Source organism: Sardina pilchardus, chromosome 24 (assembly GCF_963854185.1).
Source record: "Sardina pilchardus chromosome 24, fSarPil1.1, whole genome shotgun sequence".
NCBI lineage: Eukaryota > Metazoa > Chordata > Actinopteri > Clupeiformes > Clupeidae > Sardina > Sardina pilchardus.
The window spans coordinates 26466878-26487908 of record NC_085017.1 but is presented as its reverse complement, the minus strand read 5'-3'; the positions used below and the strand labels follow the sequence as shown (position 1 = coordinate 26487908).

At 38.7% G+C, this 21031-nt stretch overlaps 2 protein-coding genes across 2 annotated transcripts; both read right to left on the bottom strand.

Moving 5' to 3' along the window:
• Positions 1-1314: 1314 nt before the first annotated feature.
• mpp1 (MAGUK p55 scaffold protein 1) lies at positions 1315-10962 on the bottom strand. The gene is made up of 12 exons (XM_062529601.1): positions 10370-10962; positions 7071-7187; positions 6889-6967; positions 6594-6679; positions 5373-5441; positions 4843-5039; positions 4324-4433; positions 4150-4230; positions 3950-4030; positions 2963-3165; positions 2160-2231; positions 1315-2070 (listed from the first exon to the last, which is right to left on the bottom strand). The coding sequence occupies exons 1-12, from the start codon at positions 10490-10492 to the stop codon at positions 1894-1896; spliced, it is 1395 nt and encodes a 464-aa protein (XP_062385585.1). The 5' UTR covers positions 10493-10962; the 3' UTR covers positions 1315-1893.
• A 2678-nt stretch (positions 10963-13640) lies between these two features.
• Positions 13641-18951, bottom strand: LOC134072350 (V-set and immunoglobulin domain-containing protein 1-like). The gene is made up of 7 exons (XM_062528982.1): positions 18848-18951; positions 18292-18455; positions 16560-16767; positions 15527-15682; positions 15168-15284; positions 14392-14539; positions 13641-13957 (listed from the first exon to the last, which is right to left on the bottom strand). Exons 1-7 carry the CDS (start codon positions 18909-18911, stop codon positions 13891-13893), a joined length of 924 nt encoding a protein of 307 aa, XP_062384966.1. The 5' UTR covers positions 18912-18951; the 3' UTR covers positions 13641-13890.
• Positions 18952-21031: the final 2080 nt, after the last annotated feature.

Genomic DNA, 21031 nt, shown 5'->3' with positions numbered 1-21031 from the left:
AGGCTGGTCTCACTTCTTCCTTTTCTGTCCAAATTGCTTTATACATGTGAAATGTACAAATTTCACACGCAATTGTGAAATATCGTACTTGACTTTTTTCAGAATCTCATCCATCAGATTTTAAGAATTGATACTCAACTGAAGAGGACTCCGTAGTGGTTGCGGAGGCTCCACCAGTCAGTCTATGTTTATGTTGCTTCGTCTTCAGAACTCTTTTTCTGAATTGAACGCTCTGTCTCAGGAGAGTCCTTCAGTGTGCCGTTCGGCTGTGTTCCTCTAGGGTCCAACCAGAGCTTCCATTCTCATCTTTTTTTTTCCCATGTAAATAACACCCAGTCTGTACCCATTACATCTGGCAAGTCATCAGTCTTTGCATTGGTCTCTCAATCTTATGGATGTCTGGGTGTGGATGAAAGACCACCTTCATATTGGCCTGCCAGACTGAAGTCTGTCTCACCAGCAGTCTCCCTATACAATACAGCATTAATTTCTTTTCAGCTACATATCTAGGGGTCATGCCAGTAACCTCCACCGATCACACTTCTATTTTTAAAATAATGAAAATTGGTCCCCCACATACATATTTCCTCTAATTAGTACTAATGCTCAATACAGCGAGCATAATAAGATCGACTTGATAAAGTTGGCTTGTGTCACCAGTGTGTGGCAAGAGGTTACCCTCTTCTGTGGTCCCATGTCGGTGGAAACACGACTATTGTTGGACATGGACTCTTCCATGGAAAGTTTACATAGCGGACATGCACTATCCCTGGAAAAAAAAAAACCTTTCCTTTTGTATTCACATGCTTTTGACCTTGTGACTTGTCCTTTTTCTTATGCACTTCCTCTTGCAGTTCCTCTGCAAAAAAGCTTGTCAGACATGCGAGGGCTGTTTCCTTGTGCTGGACTCTACCCCCATGTGTATTGCTGGGGATAAAAGTATTTACCAAATGTGTAAACCCAGGTGGATTAAATATATGTATACGGTGATGCAGTCAGAGATATGAATGCACCAATGAAAGATCATAACATTACACTGATAAATAATGACCTGCTTAATAGATAGTGTTGCTTTTACATTTCGATTAGTTGAGATAAAATATGGGAAGCTGTAACTACAAACCATTAAGGGACATTAACTATATAACCATTACAGTAATTATTAACACAAAACCAACATTCATACACACACAACGCAAGGTTTTAACCAACCCATAAACCTCTTTGAAGAGTCTAAATACACAGCAATTGTTAGTCACGTGATTTGTTTTGTTACAGTTGGCTGAAAGAAGAATGAGACTGATCAAAGTCCTGTTTTAGATAACAAGGGAAATGTTTAATCTTTCAAGGGCCATACCAGCATGGGGGGGTTCACACACGTTTTGTTACCAAGAGGGAAGACGTGAGATATGGCTGCAGAAATGGCATTTTTGACTTGACAGTTGCTACAAGAAAAGTATGTATCGCTCTTTTTGGCAATGCCACTTCAATATATGTGTTCATTTAAAAAAAAAAAAAATCCACACACACCAAACAAACAGACAAGAACATAAACTGTCTTCCCAACAAAAATAAAGAAATAAGTTCTATTGCTGTAATGTTACAACTCTATCATATACTATATCATATACTATATATATGTATATATATATATATCTATCATCCCTAAATATTTCTCCCTTTAAATTCATTTAAAACATTAAAACATTTTTATTTATTTAATCTCTTTGAACGCTCACGAGCAGAATATGTTTGGTTGATACTCCTCCTAAAACAAAGCGCCTTGATCACCGAAACTTCTGCAGAGGAGTGTTTTGTTATGGCTTATGGCATGGGACCAGATGTCTTTCATACAGTACACAAGTGATTGTGGAGTGGTTCAGAAGGGGAGTCTCAATACACCCAAGAGACTGGTACCCACTGCGGGGAGGAGCTGGCTGATTCGATGGCTTCTTCCACTGCCTTTACACTCTCATCCACGTCATTGTTCACCAGAACAACGTCGAAAAAGTGTTTGTAGGTGCCCAGGATTGAGTCGGACTCTCTTTGGATGGCTTTCACAGCTTCTGACTAAAGAAATAATAATAAAAAAAAAAATCGAATTATTATTTTTTAGTTTAGGGCTTGCAGTAACTTCCGAGACAAGAAATTGATCATACCTGGTTTACATCTGTTGGTGCGATGAATACTATAAGAGGGGCAAAGTCAGGGGTTCTCAGAAGTTTCAATGTCTGTGTAACAGAGAAAAAATGTCAGCTTACGGTATGATCACAAGCCTATTTCAAATAATGATCATACAATAGCATACTGTAGTTTGAAACGTTCCAAGAGTGCTTTAAATGTTTAAATTCATGATATATAAATGGGACAATAATCAGTGCGATTCGCCTTTATTCATTTGCACTCTAGGATGTTCCTTTCTCTCCATTACATACAACACCTTATATGGTGACCGTTGCCCAGTACTTCTGAAACTAAATTTTCACAAGGAAGAGGAAGAGCCCATGAGGAATGTTTGGCATACGGTTGTGTGCAAATGTTTGGGCACCCTGAGAAAAATCAATATTTTGATGATGATTCTCTAAGTGAAGAGGTCTCTACCACATGACACTGATTCAAAGCTTTTGGAAAAGCCTGTAGCTTTAAAACCTAACCATGATTGAAAAATAAAGATTGATTTTAAACATGATGTGCATTTAAGGCACTTTAAATGCAACACAGCCAATGAGGTGATTTACAAGGAAGAGTTTATGAGAATTAAGAGACTTTTGCTGTCTACAAAGATTTGCAAGCTGTGATATTAGCCAAAAGGTGATACCATGTAAAGAGGTCATAGGGTGTCCAGACCTTTGCATATATAACTTATAAGTACCACCAAATAACTTATAAGTAACCAAATATTTCTCCAACTCTCTCATTTTGCCTGATTAAGATTTTTTTTAAATATAAAAATAAATAATACCTGAGGTTCCACGTCAAGCAGTGCAATCTTTCCTTGTTCATGAATCTTATGAATGGTTTCAATTTTGGTGCCATACATATTTCCCTGAAAGCTCCCATATTCAAGTAGCTCATTCTGCACGATACATTTGGTCATTTCATCACTGGAGATGAAGAAGTACTCTTTCCCGTTTTCCTGATCCTTCTTTGGGGGTTGGGTTGTATCTGTTTTAAAAAAAAAATGCAGAAAGTCATATTTGAAGCCAAATAACAGAATGCCTAAATGTATGCTTAATAGTGGTGGGGGAAAAAATCGATTCTGTTCAGTATCGCAATACTTTGTGCCTGCAATTATATCGATATGAGTAGCTCAAAGTATCGCAATACTTCATTATATAATTTAATTATCTATTTTACTTTTATTTGAGGCGAGTTTACTCAGGGTTTACTCTAATCATATTAAATTAGCTAGATAGATAGATATATAGGTAGGTAGATACTTTATTGATCCCCAAGGGGGAAATTCAAGATATTACGATCACAAGGTGGCGCTTGTTGTGGCGATTTATTGTGCATTCAAGGGCAATTTCAAATTGAAAGTGTGGGTGTGTTTCAGTTTTCAACAAAAAGCAAATAGTAAGGACCTTGATAGGCACCATGCCATGACAAAGTGAGTTGAACAGTGTTATTTTCCTTATTTCTGTAATGCCTTCGAACAATATGAGAGACATGAATAGCAATATATCGCAGAATCGAATCGCAATACTTGTTGTATCGCAATATGTTTAGTATCGCAATAATATCGAATTGTGGCCCAAATATCGCAATAGTATTGAATTGTCATTCTTTTGCCAATTCCCACCCCTAATGCTTAAATGCCTGAGTTCATTTGCTCATTTGCTCCTGAGTGTCAAGGCGCCAATTAGGGGCAAGGTGTGGACCCAGTGGCAGAACTAGGCTTTCAAACATGGGGTGTACTTAGATGAAGCAGAAAATGAGAAGGACTTACGTGGGGCTGGATATGCAAACTTTTCCGGATATCTCAGTAACAACGAACTCTTGATGTGACTCCGACCTACACCAGGGGCACCTTCAGAGCAACAACAACAACAAAACAAGGTTGTTGCCTTCATTCGGCATAATAGAAATACAGAAAATTATGTGTGACATCTTGGGGGACGGTAACAGGGCTTCAGGAGCAAGCCTTACCAATGAGGATCAGGGTTTTTCTATTGCATGCTGGGAGTCGTACAACCTCTTCATAGGAGATGACATCAAGCTGGTCAAAAACTGTTTAAAAATAGCATCGCAAAATCAGTGTGACAATAGAAACCAAACCCTCAGTGGAATTGCTAGATTTTTTTTGCCATCTTGCTGTCTTACCCGAGCTGTGCTTGGCCAGGTATTTGTCCTTCTTCTTCTTGTCTTTCTTACCAAAGGGGCTACAGGTTTGGCTAACCTCTCCTGATTTCTTGCTTTTGCTGGCAACACGCCTGCCAAAAATAGTTTGAAAACACAGTTTGCAATGCAGTCAAAAGATGAGATGTCAGTAGCTGGCCAAAAACACAAATGGTACTATTTTCAGAGTAACTGATCACATAAGTCAACAGCCACATTACGACGCCCTGCAAGGCTGATTTGATACACAACTCATTTCACTTCAGTTTTAAATTACCTTGATCTAAATAATCTTAAATAATGATTTAATTCATCTGTGCATTTCCGAATACATACTTATTTTCCATAACTGTGAGATCCAGCATGCTTGACTGAAACTTAAAACTTTTTGTAAAAGAAGTAAAACTAGTAAGAACATGTTGCCATTAAACACACACCCCATCTACTATGGATTTCAGCGTTGGGAATGCACAAGGATCTACATCAGGTCATTTGTAAGTGTACCATTCTTGCAGCTCCGGGGAGGGGACGAGCCCAGCAAAGTCAGCAGCAGAGTTGTCCACTCTGCCTTGCCACCAGTTAGGATCCTTCTTATCTATGACCTCGATGATATCGCCAGTGTTGAACTTCAGTCCTGCCTCTTTGCAAGGAATGAGATCGTCCTGAGTAGGGTCGTAATCAAACTGGGCCCGCATAAACATCTGGGGAGGGAATAGCTCAGGTTACTGGATATGAAGTTACACTACGAGAGGAAACTTAGAAATGGTGACAATATATGACACAGAAAAGGATTTGCCAACAGACTTTACATTAAAGGCTATGATGATGATTTGAATAAATTGATTTGTTTTTCAAAAAAAGAAGAAAAAAAACACTGGCTTCTTGCTGGTATACAATTCAGGGGGGTGAGAAAAGCTATATTAATGGGAATACACACATTCAAATGTATTTTAGATCCACCACACACCTTTTTCCAGTAATTTCAAAGGATAAGTAATTGCAGTATATTCTGACTGGTCTTTTCATTGGCTTACCTCGCAGGGGAGAGAACGGCTCTGCTGTTTTGGGATGACCTTAAGTTTGACAACTCCATTTGTGTCTTTCTGCAAAAAAATAGCAATAGCATCTGTCTTTGTTAATTACAAATGTGCCCACCTAAAAACAGTATTTTTTTTGTCCTTCAGTTCACACCAACTTTAACATACTTTGTGGGTTTTTTTTACAAATAATGCCTTTCATACATTCATATAAAACTGCCATATTAACCTTTCCAGAAAAGGCAAAGTACTCCAAATGTAACCATAGCAGGGGAGCTACACCAGGCGCGTAACTGAAGCGGTCTGTTCACGACGCGTAAAATCCATTTTAGAAGACTGGTCTAGTTTTATTTCTAATGTACAGTACGCACCACTGTCGCGTCTAGGTGTAGCTACTGCCATTGATTATGGTGATTATAAACTGCTGCAGCATACTGTACGCTTCGCGAACTGAACGATTCAGTTACGCGCCTGGTGTAGCTCCCCTGTAAGGGTACAAGTGTAAAGATTCATGGCCTAGTCTAGTCTTAATAAAAGTGCTCCTCCATTGACCTTAAGATCTGCACACTGTAGTGATTTGTCTTTTGTCTGTCAAATCATGTATTTATTGAGCCAATAGCAGATGCATCATTTTGCATGGTTAGACATGGCACTATAAACTAGTAAATTGCTTCTACAGTACATTAAACCTCGAACCCACTCAACACACCCACGTTTGCACATACGTCTACTGATATCTGTTTGAATCTGTACCACTACAGTACTTTGATGCTCTTTACAGGGCATTCATTTTAATCTCTTATATTCCCACCCTCACAATCCAACTCATTTAGACACCATCATAGATGTTTACATATACATAACAGTTTTAAATGCAGCTAGCAAAAATAAGTTAAAAAGGATGAAAAACAAAGCAAGCAAGAAATATGTAGTTTAGGTTGCACACAAGGCTTAAGTGTTCTTATTTAATCTCAAATTTTGGGAACCAAAAATGTTTTGCCCTAACTGGGATCATAGCAGTTGGTAAGTGCTTCCGATGTGGAAGGCGTCAATATTCTGAAGTGAACCCAAACTTAATTTTTGCACAGTTTGATCAATTGTCACTTAATAGACTAACTGAGATCATAGCAGCTGGTGAGTGCTTCAGTTTAAGAAATAAGACAGATGGTCTAAGACTGCACTTGAGACCAAACTACTGAACAGACCCAGAGGGCATACCAGAATCTTCTGCAGCTGATCCACAGACTGGCTGGCCACACTCTGCCCATTTATCTCGGCGATTTCATCACCTTCATGCAGTGATCCTGAAGAAAAATTAAACACAGTCCTGAATTTTAGCATTCTCAAAATACACGTCACTGTAAATTTGATAGCCTCTAATTTATTTAAAATGGGATTGTAATTAACTGAGAGATTAACAAAAGAAATCCATTTATTTGAGCAAGATTCTAGAATCACAACACTTTAAATTATTTTCACTTGGCACTTAAACAACAGATGGTGATACTCTTACCTTGTCTGTGTATCATCCCACCATGTAATATTCTTGCAACGGTACATTTCTGTTTCTCATTTAGCTTTAGAGTCACTCCCTATGGACACAATTTAAAACAAAATCATACGATTTCACTTTTTATGCAAATGTGAAATCACAGGACTGACACATAACTGTAATGGATTTTGTGTTGCCCTTACCATTGGCTCAGAGGGGTTCTTTTCAAAAGACACTTCACGCGTAATTCCTTTGCCGTTATGATGCGCCGCGCTGCCATTAGCCATCTCTTGACCTTTGTCCTCAGAGGTCATCCCAGCCTGGAAAACCAGATATTCAGTTCATTAGGCCTATTGGTGTATGTTTGTGTGGTTTTAATGTCTGTGAAATATTGAAACATGAGAAATACTAATATTAATAAATTCAAATTAGCCAAATCTGAGTGCCACTAAAGTCCACAGACTTTCCCAAAACCAGCTGAAATGTCCATATGCAAAACACAAATGTGAGTTTTCACATGTCCAAACATAAATCTAGAAAGATTTAGCTTGGGTATTTTCTTTCTGCTTAGAAATATTGGATGTTATGGTTGGGAGTGTTCGGTGTTATGGTTTATATGGGTGTTATAGAGTATTGTTTCTATAAAGACACGCTTACTTTCTAGATTTACATCTTTACACTATAATGCCCACTTGTAGTGTGGATATCAACTCTAAACCAGTTTCTTTCTTTCCTCACCAAAAAAGCAAGTCAGCGACTTGGTCAGTCACATGACTATAGGAAGTGGGCTACAAAAATGGGCTGAAGGCCATCTGGTTTCCCCAAGTTAATAAACAAGAGGAAGACAGCAGAAAGTGTTAAGATAAGCTAAAATGCACTCAACATACTCAACATACTCATCATGGATAAAAAAAAAAACCACTGAGTTAAGATTTGCTGAGTCAGTAAATGAGTCAGTAATACAGAGGTCCCATGACATCTAAAAGACATGATGTACATGTTTGAACACATCCAGCCGAACACCTATCGGTCTTGCTTTTTAGGCCCATATGGGGGCAATGGGTTTGCACCAGCAATACAACACATGGCTCAACCTATCACTTGTCTTCCCTGGACTGCTGTTGTAGTGGTCCGCTGGGCTTACAAAACTAAAAACACATAGAATTGAAATTCTCAGTCCTCATTTTAAAATGTTGAGGGGAGACTATGTTTAGGTAGCCTGGGTTTCCCATACTGCCTTGCGCTGTGATTTCTTTCACGCTGCTAAGGCAGTCTGGAAACTAACGCCCCCATGTTCGCCTGATGTTGGAGGCCAATCACAGAACAGGGGAGAAAGCAAGACCATGAAGAGCTATGCAGAGACGCATTTGATTGACATCCGTGGCGCCCAATGAACGGATCTGGGCATTTTTTCAAATATGAGAAAATGAACGTCTGGTTGCCAGACCACGTCTCATTTGAGAAGTGGGAGGCGTTAGCCAGGCTAATGTTTAGGCTGATTTTAATAAGGAATTGCATATTTTCCAGGAGCAGGCTAAACTGCATTGAAAAAATTTTGCCTGGAAATCCAAACTCTTTCACAAAGGGAATAAAGTCTGGTGGTGACTCAATATGGGATTTCTTTCCAACACTTGCATTGCGACAGGTGCTAACTTTGAAATCATTTGGTCCAATCACATTGATCAGAGATTCCTAACATTACTTCTTCCTTCACCCAAACTTTTACAAACTGCCAATAAACAGCATTGGTAGTCCGGAAGCAATGTATGTGGGCCTACCTCTGCTGTAAATAAATGTCTGCATTTTTCCAAATGCATTTTTTGATGTTTGCAGGTGTTGCTGCTACAGTTTATCACAACCCATTTCGATTTCATAATCCCCTCTTGTCGCTGATTGACTTGACATTTGTTTGCCTGAGTGAAACACTACTACTGAACTATCATGTTCCAGACTATCTCCCTGCAAGGATAGGCGTGGCCAGGCTATAGAGAATGCTGTCAGAGCGCCTTTAATCGAAGAGGTATCAAACTAATACAATCTAACACAAAGCAAAAAAAACTTTTTTTTAAGCATCTTGGTTCAAAAATAAAAGCCAGCCAGGGATCGACATTGGTAATGAATGTAGTCCCCTGTTTTTATGTTGATTTATCCATATAGTTTTAAGTCTTTAAGATTTGAGCTCAGTTTACCCATGAAGTTTTTTCCCTGCCACAGTAACTTGCCTGGTGCAGCCTTAGTGTGAGTTATCACACTTGGTCAGAAGTTGTTGCAAGTTTTCTTTTTAAAACATCCTTTTGTCTAGGGGTTGGTTTCTCCTGGACCCATACGTGTCCACAAAACTAGTGAGAGTCAGAGGACAAAACCATTCGCATTCATAGAATATTTTTTTATGAATAGACTTGAGTGCCAGTGTGCTACAGCTGCATTGCCATCTCAGGTCATGTCATAAAAGTGCGACAAAAGATGTTTCATTGAAGTTCATTGCATCAAGATGCATCCTTTAAATTGTCTTTGCAAGCTTTGTGAGAGGAGATACCTCCAAGACAGACCTGAGCTAAATATCAGTGGTAATGAAGTAAACTACAGTAGGCATTCTTGCCAGACCGTCGTGGCGAGGGCTGGGCACTGATAGATGGGTGTTCTCCAAAGTGGCGAATCCAGAAAACGGTTACTACACAACTGTGTGTGTGTGTGTGTGTGTGAGTGAGTGTGTGAGAGAGAGAGAGAGAGAGAGAGAGAGAGAGAGAGAGAGAAAGCAAATTTACCCAATGTTCAGTGAAAAGTAAAACACTTAACATCAGACCATGTGTGTGTTTAAACATTGTTCAGAGCTTAGCCAATTATGTGTGCACGTGAGAGATAGGTGGGGTACTTCGCCTCGACTTGGCGACTCATTAGATACACTAGATATTTTACCGGCAGAATCCAGAGGGACCATGTAGGCCTAATGCCCGCAACGTAACCAACAGCAAAAGCTGAATTATTGGACAAAACAATTCATAGGCGGCGAGAACCACTGGCGCGCATATAGGATTCATTTATAGAATAAGTTCTGATATATGAAAAGCCAAAAATAGTAGCCTACATGCTAAAGATGTATATTCTGAGATTTTTCCATGCATATGGTTATGAAATAGTTTGGCACATCAACCATTTGATTAGGCGCATAGCCTTAACAAGAAACCACAACCGCCTAGGCTGATATTGCTCAATACTCATAGGCTACATAAACAGGCTACATAAATGACTATTTTAAGGTTAGGCTACATCCCGTGCTCTACCCTACAGTAGGCCGGCAGATCTATCCAGGCAATACCAGCGGTGGCCAGAGCACAAGACCCTCTCTGGTGTCGAAGCAGAAGTAGCGGAAGTCCTCAGTGTTATGCTACATCAGGTTTGCAGTTGGTATTCGTAAACAATGCCCAAATGCGCAACATCCGAATGCACATGAACATATTAAACGCGGGTGTACTGCCACGAGAAATACTTGAAAACGTCTTACCTTTTCTGTCCGTGGTTTATTCTGAAGCAGTTGTTCTAGGTACAGATCGGACAGAGCTGTACGAACGCTGTTTACTTGCTCGAATATGACAGCAGGTTCATTTTTGTTGGACTTTAGTGTCATCTTTTACGCTTAGAGAGGGAGGGAGCAAAGAACCCAAGATGCCCTTGCTCAAAGTCCGAAGGACACTGGATAAGTATCGTCTGGTTGGTGCAAAAGAGCGATAAAATGCAGCGATAAAGCGTCCCTTCACCGGTTAAAGTACGAGATGTAGATCTGACGCGCAAGGATCCTGGTGGTAACGTTAGTCATAAGCTGACAAAGCAAATAACCTTCCGTGAGAGGCGGGGAGAGTCTTCAACGCGTACACTCAGTGCATCGTGTTTGAGCAATTATCGAAGACAACAACCTTTAAATACAGACACAGATACTCACTCCAACGCCCGCTGTGGTGACAGCAAGCGTTATAGATTGCAAGGGGCTATCTAAAATGCACTGACACTAAATGCCAGTTAAGATATTTCAATGCATCACAAAATAAGTCATTCAGCAAAATCAACTTGCAAACATCAAAATGACATCAACACTGTTCCACAAACGAAAACCTGCATATGGCTAGTCTACACTGTCGACAGGACGGAAACGAGGATTTTCTTTTGACCAAAATTATATTTGGAGAGCTATTCCTTTAATAGTCAACGAGAAGCCTGGTTCTTTTCTCCGGCGCCCTCTAGCGGTTTCCCGTCATTGAGTCAATAGAGATGTCCTCCATGTAAAACCTTTGGGGATTAGATGGCTTGTTGTCACAACACTGTTACAATAAGACTTTACAGGATATCTTTATATTGACAGATTAATTATATTTGTATGTAACCTATTATATGGAATACGTGGTTGTAATGATGCAAATGCAAATGAGATGACTGTAGGGTAGTCTACCCAATTCACTGAAAGATATACATTCCCATCTCTTTTTTCGCCATCTCTTTTATGGAACATGTTTCAGTTGCTGTCACAAGATGCTCAGTTCTGTTTGTTTCATCCAAGTTGATTTTGTTACGGCAAATGCTAAAAGAAGTCTGTCAGAAGAAGCATTTCATATATCATGGTTTATCTACATTATTAAGGTCAGACCTATTGCAACCTCTAAAGTGATCTATGTATGTGCCATGTGATGCCATATGGAAATAAAGGCTTTATGACAGAGGTTGTGTGTACATCACAGATGAAGATTTACTGTTGTGATATTAATCACACACCTGTGGTACACCTGCGTCCATGCACTTATAGCCTGCTTGACTTGTAGGTGAAAGGGCAAGAATTCTGGTTTGTTTTGGAAGCGAGCCTCATTTGCATGAAGTTCAGACAAGCTCCCAGAAGCTTGAAGTTAGGCTACACAGTGGAATAGGTCTCTATGGCTGTCTTTACTTTGGTGGAGATTATTCTGATGACCAGAGCAACTCAGCAGACATAGGCACATACATTGTGAACATAAATGTTATTTTTGCCAGAGTCTACGGCTCACACACAAATTGACCTCATACCGTCAAACCTCCCTGTAGCCATCTTATAACTTGACCCCATCCACTTCACTCTTTAACAAACACCCATTTTATTTTATTTTGGAATATAGCTTAGTTTGGCTTAGTTACTGTACATGGCTGTTATATCACTGCTTGGTTAAATTTCCTAAATTGTGACGCAGTGTATTGTTTGATAATCGATTGTTGATAATCATTTTGATAATCCAGATGTTAATTTGATACAGTGATGTGCCGATAATTCTTTCTCTTTCCCAACTAGTCCCAGAGCCGCTCGTTTTTTTTCCATAGACAGTAAAATAACCACATAACCACCTCGAGCATGCATTAATTTCACTTACATAGCTAGTGTGGGCATACAGTACAATGTCCACAATACATTACATCAATCACAAGAAATGGTATGTAGAGGGAGGTGCTGAAAGTTGCCCCCCCCCCCCCCCCCAAAAAAAAATAAAAACACTCAGTACACACACAATAAAAATCACCCTTCACTACATAAATGTAAAAACATACATTTATTACATTATCTATCTTAAAATGAATATAGAAGCCAATACGTTTATTTTAGTTTAAAACATTTAAAAATGCTGTGGAAATATCTACAGAATGTGATGAGGTGTTGCCCAGATGTCCACCAAAGTTAGCATGCAAGCCAGCTAATGGGCCCAGCTCTCTGTAATAACATTTTGAACCAAGTGTGGCGCTCTAATGAAAATATTGCAAGGGAATAGGAGAGAGCCCTGTTGCTGCATTTAACACTACCTTAATGGTATGCACTGTGTAAAGCTTGATACAGTATATAGCTTGTTCAGATCTTACATCCCTAAATAAAGCGCTGAATTTTTGGCCATGCGCTCCACTTTTATTAAAACTTGCACCCAGGGGTGTGGCATTTAACAACATCTGGCGCATTATCCAAAAATCCCTATCTTACACCTTTTAAAAATCATCACACCACTAACCAAGAAAAACCTGATCTAAAGCGAAAGGCGCATATACTGTAAAGCACAGCTGAAGACGCACTGTCACAAGATGTAAGCAGCCCTTAGCAACCAGTCCCAAACAACCTCTCTGCACGATAAATATCTTTAGGATTATTGGGGTAACTGTTGCTTTTTACAGGCTACGTTTTTAAATTGTAACCCTTTGTCAGTCAGTAGTGAAAGTAAATAAGTTGACTATGAGACCACGGTGAAGTTAATTTCACTTTGCCTATGAGTTGAAATGGGCAAATGCAGATGCATGTAGGCTATACTCTGCTAGTCACAAACACGTTTTAGTGAAGCCAAAGGTTTAGTGGAATCCCTGTGTTCCATACATGTTCTCACATGCAAATAGATTCCTTCAAATGTGCTGACTGTCATAATGCTGACACACCATTTGAAGTTGAGCTGCTTGCTGTTAAAGGGAACACAGATGGCACTCACTGACTGCAAGGATGTTATGCCTAAAACACACCCATGACTGATTAACAAAACAGAAGAACAACCCTTTTTTTTTTAACAATGTGCTGATCACAAAATCACGCTGTTCAATTATCTCATGTGGACTGGACAACCCTTAAACACTGTGTCTTTGAGACCAGGCGTTTCCGATCACTATAATAAAGCCTTAAGCCTGTACAGAACTCCACATAGCAATAGCACCTTGAATGAACATACCTGTATCATTGACAGTGCAAAACAAATGCAATCTTTCAGTAAACATGATATTCTAAATGTGGACTGATTACTTTACATTTCTTAGCATTTTATTTTTAATTACTTTTAAATGTCCCTGTTCACACAAGTCAAGATGATTTAAAAAAAACCTACAAACTTTCAGATATACCCTGCTGTATTTTTCAACCTTGTTTTGAAATTATTAGTGAAAAATGACTTTTGTTCACACAAACACCCCACACCAAAAAGTACATTTCATGACATAAAGAATCCATTGTGTAAAAAAGTTGGTGTTTGTGGTTTTGGGAGGATTCTCCTACACGGCTGGATCCTCGTCTCCATCCTCCTTTCCTTGGTGTGTTGCGCTGCTTGCTTTCATAGGCCTGAAATTGTGATTGAAAAAACAGATTTAACTGCAAATGACTACAAAGAAAACAATCACAGTACAGGTATAGTATATATCATGAAATGATTATCTTGTTTATTCTTAATTGTGTGAAACAAGTCAGACAGGAGGTGACAACGGATGTGTCACTGTGCTACGACCAACTTAACTTAATAAAAGAACTTGAAATGAGCATTTCAATCATAGTGTCTCTATCAGGCTACTACAACAGAAGCTGTTGCAGTTTTTTGTAGTAATACTGCAACGGTGATTGTAGCAGTAGTTTCAAAGTCAGTTGCTGTCTGTGTATACGAGGTAAACCAGATATCTTGAAAATACTTGCTTGCAAAGTAATAGTAGTGTTACTTTGTCAAAGGGTCACTTATTTCAATAGAATAAATGTCTAGTATGTTGGGGTTTTGGGGTACTCACTGCATCTCGCTCTCTTTAACACTTTTGGTCACTTTCATTTTGTGTGTTTTCTTCAAGTGGTGAGTGACTGCCCAAATCAGGAGGCCAATGGCGCCACAGATCAAAAGTGCACCAATGACAGCTCCAGCAATGATTCCATCGTTAATCTCTGTAGAATATTAAGGTGAGGATTTGTGATTAACTACTTTACAAATGTTATAGTTTGCAGTAAACACCGAACCACACATTTCACATGATACGATTTACAAATACTGTGAATCTTCAAAGAAATGGTCAGGTAAACTGTCCTGTTCAGGTTAATTGTTAAAAACGTTACAGTAGATGACAAATGTGCATAAATTGACTGTATGGTGTTTTGTTCTGATCTGTCCTTCTCATCAGAGGACACATTCACACACACACACACACACACACACACACACACACACACACACATTCCCACACTGATGATGGATGCTGCCATGCAAGGCACCTCCGTCGGGAGCAGCATGATATAGATCTGACATTGATTGACTGATTTTTAACATGTGATCAATCTGACATTTTTCCATTGTCTAGGTAAATGACCTGCAAACACCAAGAGTGACTAGTGGCGTTCACCACTATGAGAAAGCATGGGGTGATTTAAACATTAAGGTAAGCCTGAACATTTGAGAAAACCAACATCATTAGTATACTTTTTAAGTATAAGTATATTAGTTGTGCCTTTCCTCTGTGGTTAGATATTGCCTTAAATATGACCACATATTTTGCTTTTGTCAAACGTAGTCATTTACCTTCACTCAGATCGATCATGCAGGTACCTGCACCAACACCATTAGATGCCACACACTGGTATTCTCCAAACTGAACCTCAGAGATGTTCTGAATTACCAAGGTTCCTTTCTTGATATCTGTTTTTTAAAAAAAGTGACAGAAAAAGAGATTTGATACAGTATGTCTAATAATATAATTCTGGACTGTATATTGATATGTCTAATAATATAATATGTCTGTACTGGTATAAGCAATATCTGTTACATTTATTAAATCAAATAAATATAATTATCAAAAAACATAAAAGAAAGAAAATAACCGAACCAAACTATACAAAATAAAAATCTAATTTATCATATTATCAGGGTGTCGAGTAGACCTTGAGTGCCCTTAATCTCCTTGGGCGCCCCAGCCTCCATGTTTGTCCAGGTGTAGGTGGGTGGTGGATTTCCCTCTTTACTATGGCAGCTGAGTGTGACTCGATGACCAGTTTCTACTTCTCCATGAATGGAACAGTAAGGAACTGAAGGCTTCACTGAATATATTACAAAAAAAACATATAGAAAAAAAACACTCAAACATTTAATCAAAGACATTTTAAGCTAAGATAATATGTTTTTTTTTTTTTTTTTCTGTTAACAGTTTATATTGAACTTATATGAGTTCACGTTATATGCTCCACTCATTATGACCGCCACCAGAGGTAGTTTTTTCCCCTTTACCTATTTTGGCTGTCTGCACATGTGCACATGATATGAATCCTGGTGCACGTATGACCCCACTAGGCCGATAAGGAACAGAAAGTCTTGAGCACCATGGGTCATTCATCCCATCAACGCCCCCCACCCCTCCAAACCTCCTGCACTGGCCGAATTACGTGAAATTGTCACACTTGCACATTTGCCATCAGGACATTTTCAGTATTGATCCATTTACCCACATAGGTCAGGTCATGAACATGCCAAACTGCATGTTTCCAACCTCAGCAAAATAATATGGGCTGTTGGCTATGTTGAGTGATGGACTGTTGGCTGTGTTGAATCTTGTATTATAGCAGCACAATTTAATTTGTGAAATTGCTGTGCATAAGCCACATGCTATAAAATGCATTTTATAGTCCATCTTTAGTGTGGACAACCCCTATAGTTGAGTGGCATGAATGTAGCCAACATGATCAGAAGGCTTTTTTTATTATTAACATCAGCCAGCTGGCTATTTGTATCTGCTGGTGCTGTTTTAGATGGTACAGTAGGTGTTGTAATGTATTGTTTTTATACACACATTTCTGTTTGTGAGCAATAATAATCACGTGTGTAGAGAGAGAACATGTAATAATGAGTAATTTGTGTGTTTTTCATACTGTACATACATACATATATAATATATATATTTAAACAAATGTGTTGCTTTACCCAGAACATTGACAACAACGGTCATCTCATTTCTCCCCTCAATATCAGGAATATTATCCACTTCACAGGTAAACATTCCTGTGTCGTCTTGCTGCATGTTGTCAATAGATATCGTGGCGTTCTTTGTCAATGCTGGATTAGAGAGCAGCTTCACCCTCCCTTGGAACTCATGACCAAAGACTGTGGTCCCACCTTGATAGTACACAACCTGAAGAATTAGATGGAAATCTGAATTATAATATTATTTCTATACAAAATAATATTAGCATTAACTAGACAACAATCCATCCCAATCTCAAGCAGTTGCTCAAATTACAGACATACTCTCTCTCTCTGTCACACACACACACACACACACACACACACACACACACACACAACATACAGTACATACACGTATTCAAACAAATAATTTACAATGCTTGCAGGACGACACAAACTCTATCATTAACAAACTGCAGGTGAGATGGCTGAATTGTTTCATACATGAAATACTACTACAACCACTTTTACTACTAATAATAACAATACCTGTGTAACATACTGTAACAGGTCTATGCATAATATTACAGTAATATTACAGAAGTATTTTGTCAGATTTAATAAGAAAACAATCTGCCATTCCAAACTCACCCAAAAGTTGTGTATTTTTTTGTGTGTCCGGTTCTGTTTTAAACTTCTAATTAATAACTTTGTTCTTTGCGTTAGTACAACTACAAACAGAAAGCCAACAGGTTTTGGCAGCTGCACACAATGTTACTATGAAAAAAGAATATTAATTTAGCCAACATTTCTTGATGATAATTCTTGGATTTAGGACACCTACAGTACTGTATAGGCTAGAATTGATTGGAATAAGCACACGTCCAACCATGAAGAGCATGTGTGAGAAACTATTATTCAGTTGTTCAGTTCAGTATACTGTACAATTGCCCAGTGCTCTCAGTTCCTGTGATAGTTTTTTTTTGGTCTTTCTTTTTAGGGGTCTAAAGGCATATCTGTTCAACATGCATTTAGTTAGTTAGCCGTTTTTTAGGCGTTATGGTTTGTATATTAGTATTTCGTTATTTTCATTAGGCTATCGTGTGTTGTTTATTGTTGTTTATTGTTAAATGTAACTATTGTATAGTTGTTAGTTGTATGTCGCCATAACCATAGCCTGCTTTAACCATAACCATAAGCATAAGTATTCCAGTTGGATGTAGCAATTATCACAATTCACACAATGGAGACATTGGCTATGATGACTCACACTCACAATCTATTTCCTTTCTAATAAGTAAGCCAAGCCTTTGTAGGAAATGCAAGCAAATGCATCCCATGCTAATTTATTGAGAATACCTTCCCCATACAGTACATATAGTCATTCATTATGTCAAAATACAATATTCCAGTGTTAGTTTAGTTAATTAGGGTAGGAAAGGAAGTGTGCTCAAAATGAATTTCTAAAACATTCAGATCTACTGTAAGAGAAGCCCTCACGCCACCTTACTGGCAATTGCTAAATAACTAGCCATTTTTATACTGAATGTACAAGACGCATATGCAAATTATACAAATGCCTTGTCTGTAAACAGATTGAAAGAAACCTGTTTTGTTGTTCTTCATTTGCTTATCGGGGGAAACTTCTTTGAGGTAAACACTCACTGCTCACACATTGTTGGTGCAAATAACATACTTTCCCCACATGAGAAAGATTAGGCTTCCATGGCTGTAGATCTGTGTAACGCACCTGTTGAGGCTGACCAGTTCCTTGCTTTTCATTGAAAGTCCACTGGACCACCAGGCTTGTGGTTGGGGATGTGGTTGTAAACATACAAGCAAGAAGCACAGTCCCCCCCTCTGTGACGTTGACTGACCGCGCTGGCATGGTCACCGTAATTGAATGAACAAGGCCTGAGAAAAGAAGTTAAAACATGAGGTTCCTCTTCTTTAAGAATTGAGGATTTAGATAGTAAACATGTACACTTATATTTTTAATAAATGATGCAATTTACATAAACTTTGTTATCTGTGCTAGCACAGTTAAAGTAGGCCTACACATTTGGTTTTACGATAAAAACTCTACTGAGATTAGCTACAGGGCCTACATTTTAGTTACACGTATTGCCCTCTGTACATTAGGCCTACTGTATTTATAAAGCAAAACACTACATTAGTATGGATTTTTTTTCCCTTGAAAATTACTTCCAATGCACACAAAGAGAAGCCAGATTGGGTGTGTCCACCTGTTAACTTTCACTTAACCTTTACCACTGCCGTACAGTATATTTAGTTTGTGTACTCACCTAACATGTTGCACAGGAGGATGATACCGGCCGAGCGCATTATTGCTGAAATATGTAAAGACATACCGTAAGCAATAGACTGTCACCCCTGTACTTGACTTGTGAGTTTCGGCAGACCTGGCTGAAGGGTGTCAGCTACTCCCGCTGACTTTGTTGTAGGCTAGTCTGCTGCTTATCAGCATACGGTGCCTGAAGGAAAACACCCACTGAGAACACAGAACACATCATAGGACAAAGCCGTAACTGGTACAACTCTTGAGTTTTTATTTGCACAGATTTGTTTGCTTAATTTTGGAACCAGCTCAGAGCAGTTGAAAATGAAGCCTTGATTCTGTTTGAATGAATACACCAAATGTAAGGACCAATCAAAGATAGAGAACTAGTTTGTGTGTTTTTTGATTGACTGACACATAGAGTATCTTTGTGTTCAGTCAGAACATTACATTGGAAAATAATTAGGCAGATATCAAATGAAGTAGACAAACTTGTTATTTTTGTGTGAAACCTAAAATACTTCATATAATTACAATAATTTCTCTTTATCTAATGATACAAGATATTAGCCCAAATATGAGCTCTGCTAGTTTCACATGGACTCCGTAATGATGTTGTACTAATCTTAACTTGTTAATTAATTGTCTTTGTACTGCTTTTGATACTGTCAATCAAAACCATAATTTTACTGACTGGAAATCTTCTGGGTTTAAAAAGTTGTCATTGAATTTGCCTTCCCCCATACTGCACTTACTTACTGTACCCCATTTGCATTGTGGTGTGCTGTCATTATTTTAGTCAGGAAGCATATACCCTTTCAGTTGCCATACTAACGTTAGGCTAATTTTGAATGCATTATATTAAATTTGTGCTGCAAAGTAGAACGATTGTCTCAAGTTGCCATGATCCAGTTAGCAAAAAAACAAGAGAGACTTTGGTGCAGTCCACCCCAACCATTACCTTTCTTCAACATGCTGTCCATTATTTGTGTTTCAATTATGTTTATACTGATCTATTAATGGAAAGGTAATATCATGGATGCTAATGTGGAGTGAAATTCCAAAGATGTGAATTAGTAGATTCAACATTTAAGATGCACTGAGTCAACATGTGTCTTCTTTTACAAAGTCACTGTGTAACAGAATGTGTTCTGTCAGTGTGCAGCCTACACTCTGGATACAGTGATAAGACAAGAGTAATATGTGTCGTTTAGAGATGATCAAGTGTATTGCATTGATCAATTGGTTGATAAATCTGTACATCAATGAAGTGGCATGAGTGCAAAAAAAAGTCCTTGGAAACACTCCTTGCACTTCTACCAGCATCATCATATTAAAATGCATGAACAAATATTTTACGCATTTTAAGCATTTTCTCAGAATGATTTGCAGCCATCAGGGCAACAGTCAATACCCTTGCCTCTCGATCTTGCTCATATTGCCATCTGTTTTCCTGAAGTCCAATGAACGCATTAGATGCCTTGGCCCCTTTAAATTTGCCTTTGCTTGTAGCCTTTGAAACACTACTGCTCTGCATCACTGCTCACCAAGGTTGCCTAGCAACTAGGTGGCACATAGATCCCCACGGAAATCCTCATCTTTTGCGCAAAGCATCTTGACAGATATATATATATATATATATATATGTGTGTGTGTGTGTGTATGTGTATGTGTGTGTGTGTGTGTGTGTGTGTGTGTGTGTGTGTGTGTGTGTGTGTGTGTGTGTGTGTGTGTGTGTGTGTGTGTGTGTGTGTGTGTGTGTGATTCCTTGCCTTCATATAGCCTAGGCTATGTATGTAGGGAAGCAGGATGGAGTAGCCTAGACTACTCTTATTTGTAGGCTACACATTCACAGAAGAACATATATAAAAACATAACCTCAAATTCTCTGTAATTCAGTTCTACTGTTGCCCCCTCCTCCCAGTGTGTTTTAGCCTACGTCTCTATGTGTCTCTGAGTGCTTGTGCGCACCCTTCTGTGTTGAGATAGCCTATGTGGTAGAAATACATGGAAATCCATGGGAACACTCTCACAGCATTCTAATGGGTTGCGAGGAGAATCGACTCTTGCAGACATCATTTCTCTTCATCCCCTCAGCGCGTGAAAGGGTTCCAGTTTCACATAGCTTGGCGTTTCGTTTTTTTCTTTGCCTCTTTTTTTTAAGCTAAATAGAGAAGAACACTGCCAGTTT

Coding starts and splice junctions, on each gene's coding strand:
- mpp1 (XM_062529601.1), bottom strand. CDS start 10,492: ATGACACTAAAGTCCAACAAAAATGAACCTGCTGTCATATTCGAGCAA. Junction 5,442..6,593: donor ATCAGCTGCAGAAGATTCTG/GTATGCCCTCTG, acceptor ATTTTTTTGCAG/AAAGACACAAATGGAGTTGT. Junction 2,232..2,962: donor TGCTTGACGTGGAACCTCAG/GTATTATTTATT, acceptor TCTGTTACACAG/ACATTGAAACTTCTGAGAAC.
- LOC134072350 (XM_062528982.1), bottom strand. CDS start 18,911: ATGTCTTTACATATTTCAGCAATAATGCGCTCGGCCGGTATCATCCTC. Junction 18,456..18,847: donor CCTCCTGTGCAACATGTTAG/GTGAGTACACAA, acceptor TTCTTTTCTCAG/GCCTTGTTCATTCAATTACG. Junction 15,285..15,526: donor GGAGATTAAGGGCACTCAAG/GTCTACTCGACA, acceptor TTTAAAAAACAG/ATATCAAGAAAGGAACCTTG.